The 27,112-nt window shown below is 45.3% G+C and overlaps 1 protein-coding gene across 1 annotated transcript; it reads left to right on the top strand.

Annotated features, from left to right (window-relative positions):
• Positions 1-25,246, top strand: LOC119025673. Its single transcript, XM_037109526.1, has 10 exons — positions 1-360; positions 1,666-1,709; positions 1,913-1,978; positions 2,561-2,627; positions 3,167-4,446; positions 15,337-16,069; positions 18,757-19,141; positions 19,967-20,208; positions 21,995-22,174; positions 23,821-25,246. Exons 1-10 carry the CDS (start codon positions 292-294, stop codon positions 24,064-24,066), a joined length of 3,312 nt encoding a protein of 1,103 aa, XP_036965421.1. The 5' UTR covers positions 1-291; the 3' UTR covers positions 24,067-25,246.
• The last annotated feature ends 1,866 nt before the right edge of the window (positions 25,247-27,112 follow it).

Here is a 27,112-nt window from a genome sequence, read left to right as displayed (position 1 = left end):
ACCCAACAGGGATGATGAGCTCGAAGAAGCGCGCGGTTATTCGCATCCTCGTGAGTGTCTTCATCGTTGCCAGGACGACTGAGGGGGCTGACCCGGGCCACGTGACAGATAGCGGGCTGTCCGCGCCGCCGCCGCTGCTGCTGCTGTTGTAGCGGTGGTGTGTGTGTGTGAGTGCGGTTGTGTGTCCGCATGTGTGTCTGCCTCTCACACAGTTTGGCTCGAGCAGACAGCAGTGCCTGACGTCCGGAGAGAGGAAAACACAGACAGGTAGCGCCAGTTCGGGCATGAAAGATGGAGCTCTCGGCGGTGGGAGATCGTGTTTTCGCCGCGGAAGCCATACTGAAACGCCGCGTTCGCAAGGTGAGCTACAGCCGTCCCGCGTGTTTTGACTTCCCGCAGATGTTTGGCCGCGGTCAGCGCGGCTCGGCTCGGCACCGCTCCCGGTCCATAGGCTCCGGGCTGGCTTCTTGCGCCCTGTGCTATGCTATGGAGGCCTCGCAAGGCTCTCGGGTGCCTTTTTTACGCTGCTAGTCGGGGCTAGCTTGAAGCTAACTAGCGAGGCTATATCAGTCATGGCTCGTATATTCAGGCATTAGCAGGGTAATAAAAACAGCGACACAAAGAAGGGGCTAGCTGCGGAACAAGGCAGCCCAGGCGAGCAGATGAGGGCTGTGCTGTGAAATGGAGGGGCCTGATTTTTCTGCCAGCTAATGGCAGCTAAAGCTACACAGCCACAGTCTTCTGTGGAAGAGGTGTGTGTGTGTGTGTGTGTGTGTGTGTGTGTGTGTGTAGCAGCCACATTAAAGGCTGCTGGAGACTACAGCTTTTCTTCTACAGCCTGTGAAAGATGGTTCCCAAAACATTAGTTCTCGCCTTCTGAGATGGGAAAAGAAGGGAGTCTGTTAGTCACAGTTGATGGAGGACTTCTGGTACTTTCTCAGTGTTATATCAGTGTAGAAAGGCTTGGAAAAAAAAAAGACCCCATAAATCATGGTGGGGTACCATCTTAAGTAGCTGGTATACATAGTTCACCAGCAGGCCCAGCAGGCCTCCAGTTACTTCTGGATTTGCCTGCCAGAGCTTCATAGTTGCATTTGCATTAAAGCAGGAATATCATGTTCAGGTTAAAGATTAGTTCATCACACAGATGTTGAGCGACTGATCTTTTTCCAAAACATTACATTAACAGTGTTATGTAATAGTACAATTCTCAATGTCAAATACAGTTTATGTTGTTGATGTTTTCATGTCAGTTTAACTTGGAGCACCAGGACGAGCTCGCATTAAGATAAGAACGGCAAAGTGCCCGCAATCAAATCACCGACAAGAAGTGCAGTTTCTTCCCCGAAACTAATCAAGTTAAGACGTGACGTTTTCCAGACTGTTATCAAGCCTGGCATGGAGTCTGCATGGCTGAAATGTGGTTAAACTAATAAAGTGTTTGTTGTTGTTTTTTTTATACACAAGTTGCATACAGGATTGTATTGTCTCTTGTGTGTAAAGTGCACAGCTACTCTCAAACGTAGATCAACATAAATCTCAGGACCAAACGGCAAACAATCAGCAAATAAGTTCCATAGAGAAATATTTTTCACAACGTCTCTTGTTTGTGTTCTCATGTTCAAGCTGTTTTTGTTAATCCACCATCCGTCTTTTTCCCTGCAGGGACGGCTTGAATACCTGGTGAAATGGAAAGGATGGGCAATGAAGTAAGTGCTTCTCTTAACCTTGACTTGAAATTTGAAATTTACCAGCCCCGCTGCTTTTTTAATTTGAGGCATTTGTCTGTTCTTTTTTCGCAATTTTTCAATTTAATAGAAAATGTGACTTAATTCCACTTCGCCGCAACATTTTCTCGTGGTATTTTCTCAACTTTGATGTGTGAATTTAATGTTGCTCCATCTTTATGCAGGCACAGCACTTGGGAGCCAGAGGAGAATATTCTGGACGACAGGCTGATACTTGGCTTTGAGCAAAAGTGAGTTAACTCCCATGTGGAATGATGAGTCTTTGCTTGGAGTCAGTCATTGTCTGCCACACACAGGATCTGGGCCTCTAACTTCAAATGTTTAAAGTGTCTTTAAGTTCAACATTTCAATGCTGCATGCCCTTACTTTCTTTTTTTAACTCCCTAGTATCTCACTGGTGAGTGCTTCTGCTTTTACCTCATCTGTTAGGGTTGTGTCATTCCTCCTCCTCTCCTCGTCCTGATTAAGTCCTCTATGTCTGCTGCCAAGCCACTTAAAAGCCTTGTGCTGCTCACAGAGTAGATGTTTACAGTAAACTAAAACGGACACCATAAAAAGAACAAAAGCTGAAAATGCATCAAATGGAAACTAACAAGGACCCGTGAAGACTGAAACTGGCTGCCTTCAAACAGGACTTCAAACGTTCTCTGTGCTCAACTGCTCTACTTTCACACACCCACAGTTTTCACCACCATCCTCTCTTTTGATTCGTCGTGTTTGCTTTTATCATGGCGTTCTCGCTCTCTCTTTGTTTTTAGACTGTCTTTACTTTTTTGATCTGTATTCTAGTAACTGTCATTTCCTTCTCACAGAGAACGGGACAGAGAATTGCATGGGCCGAAGAAACGGGGACCAAAACCCAAAAACTTTGTCATGAAGGTACAATTTTGGATACTTACTGGTTCTAATGGTATTTTGTGGACACTTCAGCACATCAGCAGCTGAAAAAGAATCTTTACAATGAGCATAGTTTTTAATTGTAGCCATGATTTATCAATAAATTACCTACCAATGCTCATCCAGCAGCGTGTTACAGGAAGTCATAAGAATAAGGTGAACCCACTTGAAGCAGATTATTATTTTTTTGCTTACACATGTCCTCATATCAGCCTAATTCTTACAAGCATGACAAACACAAGATCTTTTTTTATGTTCTTCAATAATATGACAACACAAAGCTTACAGAAAACCTTGTGAAAGCCAGTCCAAAAAACACTCCACGGGGAAATGTTTTGTACCCGTTGCCTTGATGCACCCTTTAAATTGGTTACCAGCTGCGAGCGCACGTTGAGAACAAAATGGGTGTTCTGCAACATACATTTACAAATTGTCAGTACAAATTGTGGTGAAGAAATCTTATACAAAAACAAAAGCTCTCTCATTAAGATGGCGTCTTAATTCTGTATCGTCTCCCTCAGGCTCGCACTCAGAAAGGAAGGCCCAGCAACAGAGCCTTAAACGCCCGCCAGACTGCATCGGCCTCCTCCTCGTCCACTTCCAGCCGAGCGACTCCTTCCTCATCCGCCTCACCTCATCAAATAGCTTCTTCGTCCTCCTCCTCTTCTTCCTCAACTGCGGCACCCACCCCTAAACTCAATTCCCTTGCAGCCACCCACAAGCTGAAGAAAGACATTCACCGTTGCCACCGGATGTCCAGGCGCCCTCTGCCCCGCACAGACCCCTTGGCAAATACCTTCTCCACCCCTGGGGGCTTCCCCTCCAGGGTGCACGTGTCCCCCTTCTCTGAGACCGTCCGCATCCTCAACCGCAGGGTCAAACCCCGGGAGGTCAAGAGAGGCCGGATCATCCTCAACCTGAAGGTCATTGATAAGCCAGGCCGGGGTGGCACAGCTGCAGGCAGCAGGAATGTTACACCAGGGCGCCAAAACATCCCTTCCCGTAATCGCATCATCGGGAAGAAGGGAGAGGCACCTTATAGACCTTTCCAGCCCCCTCTGAAGATGCTGGGGTTTCCGATGTACGGGAAGCCGTTTGGGCTGCAATGTGGAGGTCCCCTGCCCTTTCACTCCCACCCAGAGTCATGCTCCAGCACAGGGGCCAGGGACCCCCACTCCTCTTCCTCCCAGTACCAGTCACCTCCTTCTCCTTCCAGCTCTAGCGGCTCCGAAGGAAAATCTTCCACCAACGCCTCAGCTGCTCAGTCGCAGCCCTCCACAGGAGCCTCACCTTCTAGCGGGGCTCCGAAGTCCACTAAACCTCATACAGAGACACAGAAGAGCCAGAGCGCTAAGTCACCTGCTCCTGCCCAATCCTCAGATGCAGACCCCGAGGCGTCAGCATCTCCCTTCCTCCCCTCCTCACCCTCCTCTTCCCTAGAAGACGAGGGGGAGGAAGGCTCCCTGGACCGTTCTGTGGCCCCAGACGAAGGCAGGAAAAATCCTCGCCAACGCCGGGTGAAACGCCAGCTGCCTGCCACCCCTTCGGCTGTCACCCCTGGGGATCAGAGCGCTGCCCCCACCGAAGCCAAAAGGGTGCCTGCAGAGGGAGACCCTGACTGGCACCCTGAAATGGCACCGAGCTGCAAAGATGTGGTGGTCACTGACGTCACCACCAACCTTGTCACTGTCACCATAAAAGAGTTCCCCTCCCCTGCCTCCTGCCCTGCCTCGCCCTCCGCCAGCCCCGAAGACGCCTCCTCCCCTCCCCCCAGCACCACCTCTGACCCCTCTCCAGCCAAGCCATAGGAGATCAGATGTTATGAAGTCGATTGCCATTGATAATAGGAAAAAAAATAATGTAATGCCAGTGTTGCCACGTCAGCCCCCTCCTACCTTTTTCCTTAAAGGTGTGTCCATATTTGTGTAGCAATTAATGAAATGTGATGTAACATAACACCGCCCAGTCATTGAATAGTAAAGAAAGGAGCATATTTTTGTTTAAAAAAAAGAAAGAATTGTATAAATTTGAAGGGGCAGCTAATACGCCCTCCTTTTCACTTAAATTGCCATATTTTTGTCCACTTGCACAGCACTGGCTCTTTGAAGCAGACTTGGAATGGAAACGCTATTTGCTTTCTTTCACTTGCACTCAGAAAGGCTGACTTTAGTTTGTTTGGTGTAAAATGTCCAAAAAGTGAAACACTCGCCCGTCACCCACCCATGTGGTGCGTGCGTGTGAGTGTTTATCAAGCACACTTGTTGTACGTGAAAGAAACAAATAGTTTGTTTAATATTCAGTTCCTGCTGTGAAGGTCGTTATTGAAGGCCTTCAGGTGTTAACGCCAAGTTCCTGCCCCCCCTCTCGTCTCATTGGAAGTCCAGCTTGTTAATAATAAATTAGGTGATGTGTTTTTGCACGTAACACGGTTGGACTCATATATTGCATCAATACAGCGAGGTAAATGCAATGCACTTGACTGCATCGAAAAATGACCTATTTTATGTAGTTCCATCAATTTTTCAAGGCCTTTTCCTCTTGCTCTCTTGAACGCACATGCATATACAGTACATACAGTATGAGTAGGTATTTATATGCACGCACAACCTTAAAAGCTGCAAAAGAATATACAGAACTGTAGTTTTTAAGTTATTGCTGTCCTTGCCGTCTTTCCCTGCTTGCCTTGTTTTCTCACAAACCCCACCACCTTCATCACGACTCTGTGACGTCCACCAAGACTCTAAACTGGCCTGAAGTTAGTTCAGAACTTTTTTTCTTAGTGCCAGATTCTCAACTTGTCACGGTATAGAAGGTCCATGAGTTGAACACGCTTCAGGCTGAAGCCACCAACCAAATGCAGCTAAAAATAGCAGGTTGTTGAATCTTTGAGCGACTTGGCAGCTGTTCGAAGTCTGTGAAACGTGTTTCCAGGCGGTTTAGACTTGTAAAAATCAATGTAGGCTGGTGAGTTTGCCTGTTTACCCTTGAGCTTTGGCAGGTAGAGCAAACACGCCCTACACCCTGCTTTTGTTCCTTTGGATGTTTCTGGTCAGTGTTTTAAGCTAACAGTGCTTTACTAGTGTGGTCCGATGTTTTAATAGAAGTGGTTCGTGTAGCATGGTCCAGCCTCCTGCTACCCACAGGGCGAGAGAAATCAAACCCCAACCATGAATGAGGACAAAGATTGGCCTTTTTTTTTTTTATTCCATCAATTGATTCACTAAATCTAATTCACTAGATTTTGGTACCTCTGGATTCTCTTTAGAACTTTCCTTTTTAAAGATGTTTTTTGTAGTGGTCGACAACAGCTAACGGCATGCTAACTTGATATCAGAAAAAAAAAAAACGCATCACCTTTGGAAGCTCAGCCACCGTCTGTAGCAATGCTGCTTACAGCGAGAAAATCATGTTGCATCTCTTTGTTTTTTTTTTTGTTTTTTTTTTGGTTCTTGGCTGTTAAGGTGTTTAAGCAAAGCTCCATGTTCTGGCTTTCCACTTCTGACTAAGTTCCTCCCGTGTGGTTACACTGTGCTCTCGAGCACATGGGTGTGTTGACGCGCCAGGCCCAAACATGAAAAACATCCTCTGTTCCTGCTGCGAGAAACCACCTCGAGACAAATCATCTCTTGTCCGTGGCTGAGGAATTTATCTACTCTCTGCCTCTGCAGCCACTTTATCAGGTTACAATTGATCAGTTGCTTTTTTTTTTCTTATAATTTTTTGTTACTGCCCATGCTGTGAGGCCAAAACATACCACTGAGGACCTGCTGTTTTCTAACAGGAAAGCACGCGATGTTGGCACGGTTGTTTTCTCCAAAAACTTCAGGTGTGCTGTCTTTTTATTGGCATCATGTTACAGTCAGGAAGCGTGTCAGGTAATCTGTCGGCTACAGAAGAGAGCGAACTTCTTGATCTCGTGAGGTGTGATCTTTGAACCTCTGCCGAGCTCATTCACTGCAGGTTGCTTTCAGCTAAACTCCTGCAAGCTTGAAAGTGTTCAATGGTTTTGACCTTCAAGTGCACCTGAGGTTCTTCAAAAGAAACCTGGCCCTTTATACTCAAACTTTAAACCTTATTCTGGTGCTGCCCGCTCTTTGTAGACCTTCCCAGACCGTGGCTCTTACTCTGGTGTACCTGTGTGTTACGATATTAAAAAAATAATATTAAAAAAAATCTTCCGCATGTGTTGCCTTATAGCTGCTCTGTACAACCCCAGCTGCACTCCAGGCGACGTTTATCTCGTCTTTCTCGGCCTCCTACATGCTAAAAAGAAAAGGGGAAAAAAAGGAAGAAACTTTTCGTACCAGCGGGGGCTTTTAGTGGTAAAGATGAAGATTTCAGATATCACAAACTGTTATAACCTTGGTGGTTTTCTGATGTCTCATTTTCCGGCGTTCTCGATGTCTTTGGTTAGCGCGGACGAGGAAGATGTCGCCTCCTCTCCTGTCACGTACTGGATGGTTCTCGTTGTTGTCGATGGCTGTTTCAATACTCTCATAGGTTACATGTGGAAGGATTTATTCCAAAACGACACATCCATTGTGTGAAGAAATGAAATGGTCTTTAGCTCAAATTCAGATTGAGGACAGATGTGAACTTTAATCCTCAGTGGACGAAGTGAAAACAGACTTAAGTCCTGTTTTGTATTTTCCCAGAAACAGATGAAGGATTTGTTTCTTCTCCAGATGGACGTCTCGTGATTTGGAATAGATTTTTTTCCATCTACTATATCTTTAATATCTTTAAGTGGTGGATAGAAGTGACTCTTGCAGTTGGTAGATGTGTAAGGTATTAGGCTGCTAGGCGATGTTTCCAACAGTTGATAGCAACGTTTTTCTTGTTTTTGTTTTTTTTTCACTTTTCTCATATCGGGTAGCACAACTCAACTTAGTGGCCTATCTTTCAACCAAATAGGGCTCTTTTATTTTATTATTTGACTTTTTTAAAGCTTTTGTTTTTTGTTTTTTCTTCCCCTTTTGAATTGTTTTACGTTTATATGTGATGTAATTTGAAGTGCTAGATTTATGTGGCACTAATTGGGGAAAAAAAGGAAGGATCCTTGATGAAATGTATGGATAAAGATGCTCAATGAATTTGTGCTTTTTAAGTCTTTTTTCCCCTTTGTACTGTACTTTATTACCCTTTTTTTTAAATATGCATAATAATGTTAATGTGATGCTGTTTATTTGAATGCCATTTTTTTGATAGTTCAATATGGGTTTGATCAGAAGGCAAACTGACTGATTTTTAATGTGTCAAGACTGCAGTTTTGTCCAGTTTAATGCTTATATAACTTATGTACATTGATGGTAATGATGAGGAGGCGGAGGATAATGATGACATTGTAATGTATCTGAACTTCTGAAGCATGTTTTGCAAACCCTTATTGTACAGATTATGTATTCAGTGTCATGTTACCTGTTACTGTTGTTGCTTTCTGTGTGTTTCTTGTACAAGGCTTTTAATTAAAAGCTCTTTAAAAACCAGCTCGCTCTGTTTTTTTGGTTTATTTTTTTTTTGTTTCATATTTTGTTGCCTGCCCTAAATTTGACCTCCCTCTTAAACTGGAATCATGATCAGTGGTTACATGGACTCTATTTCTTTAATGTGATTGAAATCATTCCGATTAGAGATTATAACTATTTACACGGAGACTAAAAACCTTCATCTGATAAGCATATCCGCTCCAAAGCATTTAAAGCAACAAAATGCAACTTCCTGGAGAGAGAGAGTTGATTTCTGAGTCTCAACCCAAACTTCTGTGGATTAGACTCAACAATCCACTCTAGAAAGTTACTTTTTGTGGCTTTAATCATGCACAAAGTGTTTTTTTTCCTGCTGTAAAGTTTCAAAACCACTGAAAGTTTAACAGAAGAGTAAGAGTGAGAACCTCGACACTGGCCGGGTCGGCGCTGCTTGAAAGCCTTGGTGAAACTTTTTCCAACAGTTTTTGATTTGGCCAGCGGTTCGGTGGATTCTGGCTTTCAACACCTCATTGTTTGAAGGCCTTCAAAAAAATCCTTAAATCTTTTAAGATCTCCGACAGAAAAGCTCATCAGCCCGGTTCTGTTTCGCAACCAGCATCGCCTCAATCTGTGAAATGAAGCGCAACTTTCAAGATGAACAAATCAGTTAAGCTTTAAACAAGGTTATCTCATGTAGTGCTTGAAATCTTAACACAAGATAAAACTTCTTCTCAGTAGCTCACTTGTCAGAAACAAACTCACACAGCAGCAACCTGCCCCGGTTTGACACGTCTTATCCGTCCAGAGATGAGTGAAAACCGGCAGGAAAATGAGCCGAGTGAATAAAAGAAAGTCCAGGGTATATTTTTCATCTCGGGGCGGCTTTGAATTTAAAATAGCCTTGGAGTCAGACCATTTGAATCCGCAGTGAAACTGCAGTTATTGAGTTTTTGGCACAACACTGACGTATTATCGACTTATAAAGCAGCTACAGCAAAGACCGGTGAGCGGGTTGAAAACACAGTGAGTACAGTAAGGCCTGTTTGAGGTATTTGTATGTGTGTACTTTGTATTTCTGCTTCTTTTAACTTCCACTCTGCTACAATTAGGGTGCAAATATTTGGCTTTTTGCTTCATTTATTTGATCATTTAAGTGAAATAAATTTAAAACACTGATCCCAATGATCACAAAATTGCAGAATATTGCATCTGATAGTCACCTAGACGGGCAATCATGTTAAATATATACATACAGTTTATCTATATAAAGTCCATTCGCTTGCACATTTGAGACTTATGTATGTTTCATATCAGGTGCTTTTAGACTTTTACCCATCTACCAGTTTAAGGTGATAAGGTGATATATTTACTTTTACCTGTTTGAGGTACTTTTTAAGACTATGTTAAAAGTTAACCACAAAAAGAAAGAAAGAGGAGAGAAAGGAAAGGAAAGGAAAGGAAAGGAAAGGAATAGAGAAGAGAGCAGAGGAAGGAAATGAAAGGAAAGGAGAAGAGATGAGATGAAGGACAGGAAAGGAAAGGAAAGGAAAGGAAAGGAAAGGAAAGGAAAGGAACGGAAAGGAAAGGAATAGAGAAGAGAACAGAGGAAGGAAATGAAAGGAAAGGAGAAGAGATGAGATGAAGGACAGGAAAGGAAAGGAATAGAGAAGAAAGGAGAGGAGAGAAAGGGAAGGAAAGGAAATGAACAGAGGAGAGGAAGGGAAGAAAAGGAATAAAGAGGAGAGGAGAGGTTAAAAGTTAACCACAACAAGAAAGGAAAAGTAAAAAGGAGAGGAAAGGAAAGGAAAGGAAAGGAAAGGAGAGGAAGTAAAGGGAAGGAAGGGAAGGAAAGGTATAGAGGAGAGGAAGGGTAGGAAAGGAAAGGAAAGGAAAGGAAAGGAATAGAGAAGAGAGGAGAGGTTAAAAGTTAACCACAACAAGAGAGGGAAAGAAAAGAGGAGAGAAAGAAACTGTATTGCTGTAGTTCCATAATATCCCACACTGAGGCGCTGTTGGGCCACTGTGGCGCCTCCCCAGTCACAGAGCAGAGCCTCAGTGTGTTTCCAGGCTGGGGTGATATTGAGGTCATCATGCCTCGCTGATCGTCTCTGAGGGTTTTTGATGCTGTGATGAAGACATACATCTAGTTCAGACACCTCCCACCTCTTCCACAGGCGGTGTTTTATTTCATTCTTCGTCTGGTCGCGCTGCTGTAAAGGATGTTTTTTTTAAAAAAAAAAAGAGCGAGAGAAGCGACAGACTGACAGAGAGAGGTGATTCAGATACCTCGTCTCTTCTTCTCTCTCTTGTCTGTTCCCTCGCTGGCAGGATAACGCCGGGCTTATGAAGCCAGATGGAACTAAAATAGTCGTTAGATGTGAGCGGCCCACATCTGTGTGTGTGTGTGTGTGTGTGTTGTGTGCACGCAACCTCAGCCACCTCTGGAGATTAATCCACAATCTAGGCTACTGGTCTCTGCAGGGAAAGCCAGACTGTACTGGTGTTTGAGCATCTCACTGCGGTGGATGTTTAAGCATCATTTTCAGTCATTTCCATGTGTTTTTTTCTTAGGTTAGAGTTTGATTTGAGGACACAAACCACCACTTCTGTGACTTTCTTCAGTTGTTGCAATGGCATAAAGATACATTTTTTTGGAAATTGCTTTCTCGCTGAAAGTTAGGATGGAAAGATCAATGCCACACGTATCAATATGATGCTAAGACTGGGAAACTTTAGAGAGGTATCCTGGCTCTGTAACAAAATCTGCCCACAGGCATCTCCAACGCTCTCTAATTAACATACATTATATCTGGTTTGTTGCATCAGTGCAAAAAAAAAAGCAGCTTTTATGTTTTTATGGTTGGTACGGCTCACACTTTGCAGGAGGAAAAAATAAATGTAGACCCGAGGAAGAAGAAGAAGAAGAAGACGGGTTAAAAATACCAAATCTCTCCCTCTGAGGTTAGTTCATGTGAGGTAAAAGTAAAACTGAGCTCTCTAAAAATCAGTCATCAGAATCAAAGAGCGACAGCTTCCCTGAAGACTTCTGCACGAGTGCAGGAGTCAAGTGAGGAGAGAGGAAACAGAGAAGATGGAGAGACGAAGATTTCTGCAGCGTGCCGTCGCCTCAGTGGACTGAACACAAAGCAGTCAGATGTCGGTATCGACCAACACGTCATATGAACTTATAACTTACTGCAATTTACTGAACTTAAACTCAATTTTACTTGATGTGTTGCTGATTCAGATTATTTGGTGTTGACAGGCTGTAACTCGTGACGTGTAGCCAATCAGATTGATTGATGAGACTACAGACAGGGGAAGAATTCTCCATCAGAGCCACAGTATTACATTTCTAAAGTAATTTAGAAATAGCAGTACCTGAAAAACACTGAGTCAGCCGGGCCTCTATTTCCACCACTCTCAGACAGTGTACTGGAGGAACACGAGCTCCATTTGGTGGCATCCAGAGGAATCCAACAACTAATTAAAAACCAAAAAAATACAGTTGAATCGCTGCAGAATCTCAAATTTAAAATACTTGAACTGAAGTGTAATAGGGGCGGCTGTAGCTCAGGAGGCAGAGTGGGTCGTCTGAATCCCAAATCACTTCCAGGTGTGGACTGGAGAGGCGCCATAGGAATGCAAGTTCATTTAATATGAAAATAAGTTAGAATAAGGAGAATATTTCTGACACCAACTGTGTTCACGGTGGTTCCCTATAAACTTTTGCTATCACCGAACAATACACCTGGGAAAAGGAGGGTTACCTGGCGATCTGTTTCCGTCATCGACTAAATGACTTCATGTTTTGTCCCGTGTTGTGAAAACTGATCCGATCCAGTTGTCCATCCAATCTCAGCACTGATACACTGCTGCGCTTTAATGTCGGTGATGATTTTTTTGGGGTGGTACACATTGTGAAAAGTTTGAGAAACACTGCTCTGCTCAGTTTGTACTAATTTAAACAGCAAACCCTTTAAGAGCGGTTTATCCATCCGCTGAAAAGAAAAGCTTCTGAGTGAGAATGTTTGTCGAACAAAGCCACAGAGGACCACGGTGTCAGGGTCGGAACATTTCTGTTTGGCGGAGAGTTTTTCTGTCTCTCAGGGAAAAACATCTTCTTCTTCCTCCCACTCAGTCAAAAAAACAGGGTCAGTGTCGAAGGTCCCAGCTTTCAGTGTTTTCCTTCCTCTCCCACTGCTTTATCTTTCTTTCTTCTGCGTCTCACTTTAAACTGACCTCTTTTTATGTTATTGTCACTTATCATTGGGAGCCTGACGAGGGTCTCCCATTGCATCATGGGAAGTGTGCACCTAAAGGGTGAGGGTGTGCACTGTGACACGGAGCTGAGTTTCTTTATTTTCGACAGTTTTGCACTAACGTTTCTGTGATAGCTCTTGCTAACGATCGCAACATTTTACGTACGTATGCGCCATACTCGCACGGCGGCCATTTTCCTCTGACATCACACTCAGGGTGAGGAATTTCGACACCAGCAAGTGAAGAGACATACTTCAAGGTGAAATAATTTGATTAGCTTCCATTAGACTGCAGCTAACATTAGCATTTTGCTAACATCACTGTTTGATGACGGGAAAGCTGTAAATTAATTCTGACGATGCCGGAGGTCATATAAACATCTTTTATTTCCTCTGCGATCTCTCTGTTGTGTTACCTGAGTGTGTGTGAGTGTGTGATTGTCGAGTGAAGCTGATTGATCCTGCGCTCCAGCAGTCGTGAGGCCGTCTCCTCCCAGCTCTCCCTCTGGACTCTCCTCTCTCCACTGCAGCCAGACTCCAGCTGGCATCTCAGTTTCTGTGTTTTGAAAATGAACCCTTTTTAAAAAAAAAAAAAAATGGCTGCAAGATCCTTTTGCAGCTGGTGGCTCCTGGGAGCTGGTTAGAGGCGAGTCTTGTTTTCATGTTGGGTCGCGGTTCTCCTCTAGGCCCTGGACGTGACACTTGCAATACGTCCTCAGATGTCGCCCCAGATTCTCACCATCCTTTTGGCTTTTTTTTTCCAGCTGAACAATCAGGAAGCAGTGATATTGTAACACCTTGTCAGATTGCAGATGTTTATCAGGCTTGCGACCCCAATACTGAGAAAAAAAAACCTCATGAGAGTGAAGTTATATGTACACAGACTCCTCTGTTTTCCCCTCCAGCGTACTAAAACCAAGTCCGTTACATTCTTTATGATTTGCGGTCGGACATCATTGATCACTCTCAGACAACTGCACTGCCACATATTTTATCTATAAAGCAATAAACTTCCAACATATCTCTGTTTGCTGCTCTTGGTTCCAGATCTTGGATATTTAGCAGACTCTATACAGCGCAGGGCTGCACGATGTCTCTTGGATATTCATAAGTTTGCCCCCTCTTTGTCTGTTCAGGGTGATGTGGGCTGGATTCCTGGTTCAGTAAGTCGAAAATGTGAAACGCTCGGATTGTGGAGTCGTTTGCTTGATGTCGGAAAACAGGGTCACTAAGAAGGCTTCACTGTGGGGTAAACTGCTTTGTCAAAACCAAAATACAAATCAAGCATTCGTACGGCACTGAACTGTATGTTACAGCGAACTTATCAAGGAGTCAAAGGTCTTTGGTCACACAGCGGAGAACAGGAATCCTTCGTCTGGCTCCTGAAGTTGGCAGGTTTAAACATCTGCAGGAGGACAACAAGTTGTGTGAATTATGTGAATTAAGCGAGGCTGAGAAGGAATCGCATTTTCTTCTGTATTGGTCTCATTATGATGATGAAACATCTTTTCAACACCCAGAAATGTCTCGGGACGAGGATGATAACAGAACAAGGGAACAGTTGTGAGTCGGCTACTTTTTTTTCTAGTTTGGAAAATACATCAAGATGGTTTGTTTGTTTCTTGCTAATTGTAGCGGCTGCTTTGGTTTCCGGTCTGTTCTCTTCTGCACCCTGGATTTTGACTTCTTACCCTGCAGATGATGTTTCTCAGTCCTCCAGATCTCAGTAATACTAAAGGCAGGAACACACTGGCCCAAACTGTTGGACGTCTGAAGTTTTTGGGGAGACTCGGATGAGTTCGGGAACAAATCTGCTCGGTGTGTTCAGCTGCGCTGGAAGCTTCTGGAACCACGCGGACGGTGTCTGGTCAGACTCAACTCACGAAGTCTGAGAGCGTCGGCGGTCTGAGGATTGGAAGCCATCGGATACTCTGATTGGTTGTGTGTTAGCGAATCAGCTGGGTGGTGTGTGTCAATGCAACTTTTCTGGGTCAGATGAGAGAAAACGGAGTGGTCGGATGAAGGCCGGTGGTCGCTGGTTTGAGTCTCGGCGGTGTGTGGGGGGCTTAAGAGCTGTATCGTACACAACTGGACATGTTTCAGTTTTTTCATTTTTAATTGGGTAGTTCACTGCTGAGACACACCCAGTTACCTGTGACACTTTTAGAACGGTTGATGAATTTAGGAGCATCGTTCGGAAAGTTGTGAAAGAGACTTCTGGTATAATCCTGGAATATTTGTCTGTCAGGTTGTATTATGTTGCATTTTAATAGTTGTGGTGTTGTACAGCTGCTAGCTTGGGTTGATCTCACTCCCTTTTTCAAACAGACTTTGGTCTTGATAGGACTTCCCGGTAAAATACAGGTGGAATAAAATGGTAGAAAATCAAAAGAAATGGGAAAGTGTCTTCGTATTCTGCATCCTCCTCACTCACCTCCTCTTTTCTCTAAGTTTCCTACCATCCACACACACACACACACACACACACACACACACACACACACACACACACACACACACACACACACACACACACACATCGATTCATCCGCCGGATTGTTTGTTGTGCTGCTGCTGGAGCTTCAGCTCACCTCTGCCGCTCTGACTGACGCATGCCCACATCCTCGCTCCTCCTCTCCCCGCCGTCCCCATGGTAACGCGCGGAGGAGAGCAGCTTAGCAACACGGAGCTGGAGGAGAGAGAGGAGCATCATCTCTGGTCCAGACAGCGCGGAGCCATCAATATCTCACACACACACACACTCACACACACTCACACTCACAACAGGGCGGCGAGAGCAACACTGCAGACATCTTCTCAACGTAAGTGTCCACATTTACGTTTTCATCCACAGCTTCATGAGAGGAGGGTCGTGATTGTGTTCTGGTGAGAGTCTTCTTCTTCTTCCTCTTCCTCCTCCGGACTGATGCTCCTCTCTGTTTCCAGCTGTGTGCAGGTCTAATCTAACATGAAGTTCGTGGTGGTGCTTGTGGGAGCGGGCACCCTGGCCTTCCTCGGCGCGGTCATCTGCATCATCGCCAGTGTTTACCCCCGGAAACGCGCCGCGCCTCTCGGCGACAACGGCACCCTGACATCGGAGACGCTGCTGGAGGACCTGGAGCCCGGTTCGGTGGCTCACGCCGGGCCGCTGGGCGCCCTGCACGGCTCCGAGTCGTACGGCGGAGGAAACGGGCTCGGCGGCATCGGCCTGGAGGTTCCCACTCTAAACGAGCTCAACCTCGGGGGGGAGACGGGAGGAGGGTCCGCGAAACAGTTCAGCTTCAGCCGGCTGATCTGCACGCCCGTCCCGGTCGGGGAATGCAAGACCAAAGACCTGCGGCAGCGGCGGGAGCAGCAGCACCAGCAGGCGGACGACCCGCTGTACGGAGCCGCGGATGAAGACCTCCGGACCACCGCGGAGGAGCTCCGGCAGATGGTCCTGCAGCAGAACGACCAGATCCTCATGGACCACAGGACCATCCGGGAGCTGACCGGGAAGCTGAGCGAGTGCGAGAGCGGCCTGGAGGACGAGAGGAACGTCCCGGAGCGGAGCGTCGGCGTGTGGAGCGGCAACCGGCGGGTCATGGCCGGGGACGACGTGAGCTCGTCCGCCGCGGCGCAGCTGCAGACGGCGCGGGCCGTGGAGGAGCTGGCCCGGGCCATCATGGACCTGAAGGACCGCATCGAGAAACTCGAGGTAAGTGGGGGGAAATCTGCTGAGCCCGGGTCTAGACAAAGTTTGGCAAAAAACAAAACAAAACAAAACAAAAACCTGTTGTTCTGGCTGTGTGAGTTTTGTCTGACAGCAGGGGGTCTGGACTGGAACCTGGTCCATGAATCAGCCAGGTGAGCCACTGCTGGCACTGGTTCTGGTCCAGGAGTCCAAACATGAGGTCAGCCCAGATTTATAATGCGCTCAGTGTTTCTGTACCAAACTGAAAAAAAAAAATCAGATTAGAAAAGTGCCAGTAACGATTTAATGTCAGTGGGTTGGTTTAAAGTCCTGTGCAGTGGCTTCTTCATCATCTCAGCTGCCTTCATCTTCCTCCCTCCCCCCTTTTTATCCTCCTCTCCCTCTTTTATCTCCCCCCCTCCTCACCTCTCCTCTGACAAGCAACTCGTGACACAAGGCGCTCCACGCTCCCCCCCATGGACCCCATGGGAAATCTTACCACCCGCTGGCCCTCACATCCCTCCCCACACACACACACACACACACACACACACACACACACACACACATTGTGTCAGCCGCCTCCACCCTGTACCTCCGCATCCGACAGCAGGATAGGGACATAAATAAAAGATGAAGCTGGCCGGACAGGAAGGAGGGTGGTGGTGGTGGAGCTTGTGTGTGTGTGTGTGATTGAGACACAGGCAGGGTTATAACCACACACACACACACACACACACAGCGCTGCATCACTGCCAGCCCTCTCTAAGCACAGTCGGTTACAAGGTTGTCTCCCTCGGAGTGAATTTATATCCAGTCCTGCCTCAGCAGCTCTCCTGATATTATATATCGCCCCTCGCAGCCGTCTCATCCGGTTTAACAACAGCAGCATCTCTCTTTTTTTTTTTTTTTTTTTTACTGCTGCTTCACCAACACCTTTATTTTTTCCAACTTCTGCCATGAATACTAATACTGACGCGGCCGGGCTGCTGGCTGTCATCAACACAACACCTCTCACCGCACAGCTGCTGTGTCGTTGTAATCACTTTCCTGCGTTTTCCTTTTACACTGTGACTAACACAAACGGTGAAACGGTGTTACTATTCGTGCCACGACGAGGGAGACAACAATGTGCTCCTCTCGTAGCTTTTAATCCTTTTATTACTTGAAGTCCTCCGGGCTCCACCAGCCAGGGACGGAGATCCAAACTTCCCTAAATAAGCGGCACCGACAAATGTTTTTTCTCTTGCATTTTTCTCTCATTAAATCAAAACTCCGATAATCCACTTAAACGCAGATTTTCATGTTGTGCCCTCAGCAAACAGCAAACAAGCTCCACCAGCTCGCTCCATCGGAAGTCTATCACAATCTCTCCAGCAGACTATGCTCGATGAAATCGATGATTTTAATCACTGAAAATGAAACAGTTTGGAAGGCAGCACACAAGATGTCCGCGTGTTGAGGCGGCCTGCTGCTCCTCATTTAATCTTGAGAGAAGAACCGCACGCTCGAGTCCGCAGCACGTGTTGAATTAAGAAGCCCAGCTTTTGATCTTTAGACCCTCATTACTGAGGAAATTACAAGGCGAATCTCTGAGCTTAAAATGCCTTTTAATGCAAGTACGAATGGGAAGCGTGGCTCTAAACTGTTCCTCCGGAGATTTAAATGCAGAACAGGCTCTGTGGATGCAACATGAGGCCCCCTGGCAATGTCATGACTGAGGTGGTCCTCTTATTAACTATTAATCACCTCCGCTCGTGTTCGTTTGTTTGTTGGTTGGTTGGTTGGTTGGTTTGTCACCAGGATTACAAAAAAACCACTGAATGGATTTCCACGAGTCTTTGCTGGAGGATGGGTGTCGACCCAGAATAGAGCTCAGTAAATTCTGGTGTGGATCTGGGAATCTTTCTCGTTATTTTCGTTCCGTGGATGATGAAAAAAATGTTGCTGGTATTTATCAAAATAAAAGGGACTGTTAACCCTAACCTTCAGTACTTTAAAGAAATTCAAACTCAGAATTCTAAAATGAACAATATTGATAGAACAGTAATACAAACTCAGAATTGTTTATTTTGACCAAAACTGAATAAATGTTCTGGTCTCAGGGGAAAATAAAGTTTAGAACACAGTTTGAAGCTAGAAAGGTAAAAGGCGGTTAAACAGGATGATGTTGTGTTTTCCATTAAGGTTTCTTTAATTTATTCATCCATGAATATTTCATTCATTTTGTCTGGACCCAAAGTTATGAACCGACCGACCAACTGTCTGAACAACACTGTGTTTGTTAGGTGTTTCCACAAGCGTTGCTAAAAAAGTACATACCAGAATCCTGATCCTGATGCTGATCCTGATGCTGATCCTGATCCTGGTCTGTGTCTAACATTGTTAAAACTCTTGCTGCTTCCTTCTCCCTTGAGCTGTTTTCTTCCCTCCACAGCAGTTCTTTTATTGTGCCTTTCTTCGTCTCTCTTTGGGATTATTCCAGCCAACAGTACGCAGCTTTTTTGGGGAAAGATGATGGCTGGGTTTCGTTCCCAGGCCATCGATTACTGCCACTTTGGGTTGGCTCAGAACCAGATCCACCGGCCCAAAGCATTAGTATTTGATTTAATAAGACTCAGCAATCACCTATCTTTCTCAAAACAGCTACACAGTGTTGCTTTGAGTCACTTCCACCTACTTTACCTTGCTTCTCTTTCCCTCGGTTGCAGGCAGAGATCGGCCCCGCTGCCTTGAACCTCACCGACACACCTGCAGGTACAGGTAGCAGCGGTGGCAGCAGCAGCCCGACTGGCAACGCCGGCAAGGCTCCTGCTCCGCCCGCCGGCAGCGCTTCCTCCCCACCTGCAGCGGCTGCCCCAGGGGGTCGCCGCCCCGCCTCCCCTGCTTCCCCCGCACCCAAGTCCCCATCTAAGGCCTCCCCTGGGCGAGGAAAGGGCACCTGGCGGGTGGAGGACCTGGAGGGCGAGCTGGAGAGGAAGATAAAGATGTTGGAGAAGGAGCGCCAGGCCATGCGGAAGGAGACGCAGGGCCAACACGAGAAGATAAACCAGGGCATCGACACCGTCAGCCACCGAGTCACCGAGCTGGAACACAGTGAGTATCCAAGGGGGGATGAAGAGGAGGAAGAGGAGGAGAGTACAGACATGGGGTGGTGGCTGAATGAAAGAGAAAAAGAAGGATGTGTGGACGAACTGGCACACGCAGGGAGGCAAACAACTGCACTGGTACGCTGATGTGCACGAGGGCAGCGCGAGAGAAGGCTCAAATGAAACTTTAATGAGCGCTGTGGGTGAACTGGGTCATCACAGCAGTGGAGAATAAGCAGTAGATTAAAAAAAGATGATTAATGAGTGTTGGAGGGAGTGAAATGTCAGAGAGGGCTGAGAGCTGAGAGGAAAAATAATGCAGCAGAGGGAGAGGAGCGAGATGAGAAAAAGATATCGCCTCAAATCATCCGCCGCTTTTACTTGAAACCTGTAAATCCATGTAATCATCGGAATTAATAATGGTGATGCCGAGAGTGTGTTTGATAACTGGAGAAGTGGAAGCCTGGAGGATGTGACTAAAGAGTTCATGAGGTTGCGAAGAGGAAGGTTAGAAAAATGAGAGAAAGAAAAGAAAAAGCACTTCTCTTTTCTCTTTTTAGCCCTGTCACTCTCCCGACCTCTCAGGCGGTCTCTACATCTTCTCTCTCCCCTAAGAGCTGCAGCATGGCCTCCAGTTAGAGAGGCTCATCGTTAACTTTAACGCTCCGAGCTCTTGCCAGGCACTGTGTGTGAGTGTGTGTGTGCACAAACTGACAGGGACAAGTGAGAAGAGAGTGTCTTTATATGAATTTTGCCATTGAAGCGTCGTCCTTCTCCATTTTCTCGCTCTGACTGCCTCTGTTCATCTCCTTTATCCTCTGTGTCTCCACAGCGCTGACGGAGCCGTCCTTCCCCGACGGCTTCGTTCTCTCCTTCCCCATGCGAACCAACTACATGTACGGCCTGGTGAGAAAAGAGATAACGGAGATGTACGCCTTCACCGCCTGTGTATGGCTCAAGGCCAAAGAGGGAGGCATCGGGACCCCCTTCTCCTACTCGGTCCCGGGGCAGCCCAACGAGCTGGTGCTGCTACAGGGAGTCCACAACCCCGTGGAGCTGCTCATCAACGACAAGGTAATCATTCCTCAGACCCGGGGGGGGGTTTGAATCAAGTGGTTTAAAGGTGAAGTTGGTGTAGTGTAGTCAATTTTCATGTAATTTTCATTTATATTGTGTCAACTGATGGCCTTTTAGTGGTAAACGAAGAATGAATATTTTGCACCCTGTAGGTCTCCTTTCATTCATCAACTGAAGCAGCCTGATCAGGAAATCATTAGCCCAATATGCCGTTTCACATCACATGGCAAGCGAGCTGTTGACGGCTCGGCGTAATTCATTTTTTAAAATGAGTGATGAGAACGCGTTCATTCTTGAGACAGAGCAACTTCCTCTTGTGGTGAAATGAAACAAACAGTTTAATTGAAAATGTCACTCAACGCATCCAGTTGTTGTTTCAGTCAGTATGCTGCAGATTAGAGTTTAAATTAGGGTCTCGTCTCTGGATGGACTATAATAGCCTAATGTGCGCATTAGGGGTCGACTGATATTGTCTTTTCAGGGTTGATACCGATACTCTTAATTAAAAATCAGGGACATAAATTACATTTAAGTGGGATGAACTCCTCTTTGGTCTTTTATTACATTCAACGTATACAAATATTAGAATAAAATACTTATTTCGAATTCCAATATTGCTGCTCCAGATGGCCCATCTGTAGAGAACTGGTATGATATTATTTATGAAACGTTTGTAATGGAAAGTATTAACTACAGGAAAACATATTTACGGAAATTTGGAAAATGTGGAAAATACATATTTCCCCGAAATGCCGTTCTGTGTTTCATTCAATTCACTCAAAAACAGAAGAAATCAAGGACACCAATAACTGATATTCATTTGCATTAAACATTAAAATCTTGCTGTCAAAATTTGGAACAACCAGTGATGAAATCAAGTACAATTAAGAACAGTACAAGAACAATTTTAAGGTACTGCTACTTGATACTACATTCTTTTTGATACATTTAGTTACTGGTTAATAGATTAGTATTATTTAGTGTTAATAGCATATTAATTGTGACATGTAACCCGTCAGATATTGTCGTGGGTGGGGCAATGTGTGAGAGGATTTTGCATGAGAGCCATTTTTGAATTACTTTATTTTACCTGCAATCTGGCAGAAAAATCCCACAATACCAACAAATGGAAAAATGCTGAATATTGACCCTAAAAATTGGTCTGTGCTTCATGTGCATGTGTCGATCCTCCATGAAGGCCTACCAACAGATGTTGCCCTTGAACAACACATCAAATATTCAAAGTCACACCAAGAAAGAAATATTGAAAATCATTAAAAAGGAAAATATCCGTTGTAGTTAATGACTTTATTGCGTCGGATCTAGGATCAAATGTTTTTCGTGTGATAGAAAATCATTATGTAGCACTTGGAGAAAGAGGAGCCCGTGTTCTTAGTATGTTTTTACATTTGTAGCGCTGTGACTTACAGCAAACATATGTTATTGAAGGGAGACAGCGCAGAGACGCTTGTTGCAGCCAGGGTTTTATATAGTGGATAAACGCTTACCTTTTATAGTGCTTACACTTATAGTTCCCCTGGCAGAGAGGAGTGGGGGTCTGTAACTGTAGTGGAAGGAAGGTTGAGCGTGTCCACAGAGTGTAGTTCTGCTGACATAAACCACCAGCGTGTGTCCACGTTCTGCAATGATTACTGCCCACACTTGTCCCATATCCAAGCAGAAAGCCAAGCTTGATGTGTCATGGCTCAGCAGGCCTGAAATCAATCACTCAGTTTGCAAAGAAGAAAGTGTAACGACTGCCACCGTGTTCTCCGGCCTGCAGGTGGCGCAGCTGCCTCTGACCCTACCGCAGGACGAGTGGCAGCACATCTGTGTCAGCTGGACCCTGAGGGACGGCGTGTGGAAAGCCTACCAGGGGGGCAAGATGAAGGGGAGGGGAGAGGGGCTGGCTGCCTGGCATCCCATCAAACCAGGAGGTGTCCTCATACTGGGGCAGGAGCAGGTGAGATATACACATGGATGGATACGTGTAATGATAAACCAAATAGATGGATGTATGGATTGAAAATTGACAGCTGGATGGATGGATGGATGGATGGATGGATAGATTGGTGGATGGATTACCATTAGATAGATGGATGGATGGATGGATGGATTACCACTGGATGGATAGACTGGTGGATGAACTGACGAAGTGTTCCAATGGAGGGATGGATCGATGATGGTAAGACTGATGGATGCATTGATGGATAGAATGAACAGTTGATGGATGGCTGATCAAACTAATGGATGGATGGATGGATGGATGGATGATGGACATACAGATAGCTGCATGTCTGAATGGATGGACTGATTGGACGATGGACGGTTGAGATGTTCTGCTACCTTTATGGAAATTTCTTATTTGCTACTAGACAACTGTTACGTTGCGTACAGGTGTCTACTACAGTGCTGGGAAGTAGCGGGGTCCTTTTTCGGGACTGTACCCCAAACAACCCTTATGATTGGACCGTTTGGATGGATGCATGTATTTATGGATACATGGATGGAGGGACGCCTGACAGTTAAATGGATACATGGATGAATGGATGGATGAATTAATAGGCGGCTGTTTGATACATGGACGGATCGATGGAGTGAGACAGCGAGTGCTATTTTAAGCGGCCACCATGAGCTTTTGACGCATGAACAGTCATGAAACCTAACTGTGTTCATCCGCATGCTGGGCTGCCTCTCCTTCATTAGTGAGACACCCACATTACGTAACCATTATGAAATCTGACATTATCCTCCTCCCCGGTGTCAAAAGAACAACCCCAAGCTCATTCTGCAGCCCGTCGTCCTTTCATTAAGGATGAAAAGCAAAGAGCTGAGAGTCCACTTCTGCAAGACCCTGCAATGATGCAACAAGACTTGATTTAATGGATGTTTTTTTAAAGGGAGAGCGAGCACTTCATTAATCCATGTTGATGAATGATGGACTGCTGTGTGTTGCTGTGGTGACCAGATTTCATGGGGGGAAAATCCCAGGACATCCCCCTCACAAGGGTTGTCCGAAATGGGATAAGCACTTTTAATCTTATCATCAAAAACACAATATTTCTGTGTATGGATAAAGCTTTTGCTGCGTTTTCATTCTCATATGTCCAAGGAGCATTCCCTGCTCCAATGATAGCTGGCATTACCAAAGTATTACTGGCAAATTCCAGGGAATGAAAACCTCTAGGAACTAAACTGAAAGATATTTCATCATATTTTCATTGCATCTTAGGAACCGTGATTCACAAACGACGATCAAACATAGTAATACGTTTTTCTTTGTGAAGTTTGCTTAAACACCAACAAAGCAAAGACCTTTCCTTTCCATTTGAGAGTTACAGTGATCAGTGCATGCTTAGTGTTTGAATGCATCCTGTTTACAAGCAGTAGGAGCCTCTACGCTCTTAGACGTGTCAGTCTGGTGTCAGTGTTCAGGACTAAAAGCTTTGCCCCAGTAGTTCCAGGGCCAATCGGAAAGCAGGGAACTCTTGAGGGAATTCCTGCAAAAGGCTTAATGCCTGCCTGTTGAACATTATCCCAAAGCTTGGTCTTTTGGCTCTCCATGCTATCATACTGATACACAGCCCTTTGTTTTGTTTTCTACCCAAGGATACATTGGGCGGGCACTTCGATGCCTCCCAGGCCCTGGTCGGGGAGCTCTCCCAGTTCAACCTGTGGGATCGGGTGCTGAAGCCGGCAGAGGTGGCCGCCCTGGCCGAGTGCAGCTCCTCGGCGCTGGGAAACATCGCCCCCTGGACCGACCACGACGTGGATGTCTACGGCGGTGCCACCAAGGAGTCCCTGGATCCGTGTCACGCCGCACAGCGATCCAACCCTTCCAGCCCCAAACAGTGAAGGGTGACTGGGAGAGGTCAGCCAAAGGGTGGATGTCTTTGATTTAGGAGACGATTTAGCAGATGTTTAATGATGTATCACGTTGGGGTTCACAGTATAATTGTTGGGGGATGGGAAGCTTGCCGGTGGACTGAAATATGTAATGGAGCTATTAAGCCATTAAGAGCGGTGTATCTGTTTCGTTTTTAGTGCTGGTGTCCACGCTCATGTGTTTACTTCTGCAGTGAGATACAGCGAGTTTAGTCACAGAATCACCTTAGTAAAAACTGCATGGGTGGATCTGCCCATGGCCTGAACTGGACTCTTATGGAAGCATTCCATAATAGATGTGTCATTGGTTCTGGTTTAGGTAAGAATCTGTTGGACCAGTTGATCATACATGGGTTCGACGGGTTTGAATACAGTTATGGAATGAACCTTAAATGATGCCATATCTTAGGGTTTTCTTAATTTCACAACAAAGTGACACAAAGTGTTGTCCTTTCTCATCTTGTGTCCGGTTTGGTTGTGCTTAATGCTAAAACTGAATTCTGAGATGCTATCACGGTTCTACTGGTTTCAGCGCTCGATGGGGAACAAAATGAGTTCTGTTCAGCTCAAACTGTAAATTATCCTGTTGAGCAACGTGCGTGTACTTTTAAGTTTTCTACATACCATGATTTGGTAAAACAGTGGTCTTATAAATGTATATTGTGTATTGTATCTCTGCTAATGTTGCTTTGTGCCAGTCTGCTCCCCCCTCTCCCCTGTTGTAGCCTCTCACGCCTCTTAAAATCCGACAAACTTAAATTGCGGTGCTCTCAGTCGACCTCCGGAATAAAACGCTTGATGTCTGTCGAAGCACCATTCAGACACTGAAGCTGTGACAAACCTGAGTGAGTTTGGTGAACTTGTGTTGTATCCTTGAATGTAAACCAGATGGAATGTAGGTGTATTTGCATGAGCAAAGTCACATTTCCTGTCACTAAAGAGAAAAAAAAACAATGTCAAAATGTGTAAATTATACAGTGTTGGTGTCCCCGAACTGCCCCACACTCTGAAGCTCACAGATGTCTCTCTGGTAATTAAGATCCTCACAGAAGAACCTGACAGGGACGGAGATGTAAGAAGTGGACTGATCATATTGTACTGATGTGAATAAATAGATAAAACTTGGGATGCATTTACATCACAGCATCAAGTTCGATGCCTTTTCTCCCCGTCTTTCTATTCCCCTGAACAATGTAGGTGGCCAAAGCTGCCAAAAATAAGATCTAATGCTCTGTTCACATGAAAGGAGAGATATCTTCGGTCGGTACTTTCAAGAAGGTTTTTGAGTGTAATGTTGCACTCAGAGCTGGTAAGAAGGTGGTAAAAAAAAAAAATAGTAATGAGGCCAAGTGAAGTCAGCTGAATCATGGATTTTTTTTCTGATGCGAGCCGCCCATGTTACTTTGATTTTCAGGAACATACTGGCAGCAAAGTCGGTTATATTTGACCTTTTAAATGATCCAAAAATCTCTGGTCATAGTTTTCACTTAGCTGTCAATGCATATTGTGTTTCACAGACACTGATGGATCTTCCACGTGACATCTAACAGCTGGAATAAGATGCACAGCTGGGGGAAAGAAATTAGCGCCAAAATAATGACAAAAGTGTGTCCCTGCCAAAGCAAGAATGGTTAAATTAAGGACAACAAGCCAGAATACTATTTCATGGTTATCCACTGAACTGTGATCGGTTCTTTTGTCGTTCACTCAGGCGACTGCGTGATCATCACGTTACACACGACCAGGAAAAGAACGGTCATCTCTTTGATCCGTGCAGACCACCCACTGTCAGGGGTGAGGGTTCGATTCCCACTTTGACCAACTACACTGAACCAGTTATCCAGTCAACACTGTGCAGTCAAGTGAAATACAGTCAGTGCTTCTGTTCACTTATTACCTCAAGACATCCGCCCCGCAAATGATTTGACAGTTGTGAAGTGCCTGCGTGGGCTCTCACGCCCGGAATCATCGTGAAATGTTTTTTTTTTTAATTAATTTTTTTTCTATGTTCTCTGCTTCGTCGTCTCTTTCTTCTCTGCCTCTCCGTTACTCTCTGTCTTTCTCTTTCTCTCTCTCTCTCTCTTGCTTTTGGTTGTTGAAGGCTGTGACAGTGTTGCGCTCGTCTTTAGTTGCTTCTTCATGGATCTTCTATGATATTGTGAAATAGGTGGATACAAATAATACAAATAAAATGGTGATGACAACATTCCTGGATTCTGGAGATTTGTTTTTGTGTTTTTTTTTTTCTATAAAAACCAGAAGGTGACTCACCATGTGGGGTCCGACAGATTTGTGGGGACCAGGACCCCAAGAGGTACACCTTTTAATTTTGGGGTTAAGTCTTGGGTCAGGGTCACTGATAGGCAAGTAGTGGCTGTTGTTACTGTTATGTAAGGATCCAAGAAATGAATGTAAGTCTATGTAAATACCTCAAAAGGGATGAAAACAAGATTGTATAGGTGTGTGTGTGTGTGTGTAAGGGTCATGGGGACTTATGGTATCCCAGCTATTGCTTAGTTGAGGTGTAATCCAGATGAGCTGACAGGTGTAAAGAGATCTGTCACACAAGCTGTACTCCCACCCACCCAAACACACACACACACACACACACACACACACACAGACACACACAGGTACTGTGTGAAGCCTAATCTCATTTAGCTGCCGTCAGATTAGCCGCATCTCTCAGACGTGGGGATGAATTCGCCGCCGACACGTGTGCGTGTGTGTTAATATGGAGAGCGAGGGAGGTGAGCTTTCAGCAGAGACATCAGAGAAAGTCTGATCCTTGATGTAGACAAAATAGATGACTCAGAGTTTTAACTAAGACCACGAGGATTCGTGACTACTGATCTACCCACACAACCGTTTCTTGGCGATGGTCTCAACTGAACTGTGATCCGATGTGTAACCTCCCACTGCGAACATTTCATAATATTATTTGTCTCACTTGCGCCTGATTTTCCTGACTTTTCCTTTTGAGCACTTAATGTCTGCCCAGTTCTGAAGTTATAAA

This window comes from Acanthopagrus latus, chromosome 1 (assembly GCF_904848185.1).
Source record: "Acanthopagrus latus isolate v.2019 chromosome 1, fAcaLat1.1, whole genome shotgun sequence".
Classification (NCBI taxonomy): domain Eukaryota; kingdom Metazoa; phylum Chordata; class Actinopteri; order Spariformes; family Sparidae; genus Acanthopagrus; species Acanthopagrus latus.
Note: the sequence above shows the minus strand (reverse complement) of the source record. Positions and strands in the feature narration are given on the sequence as shown.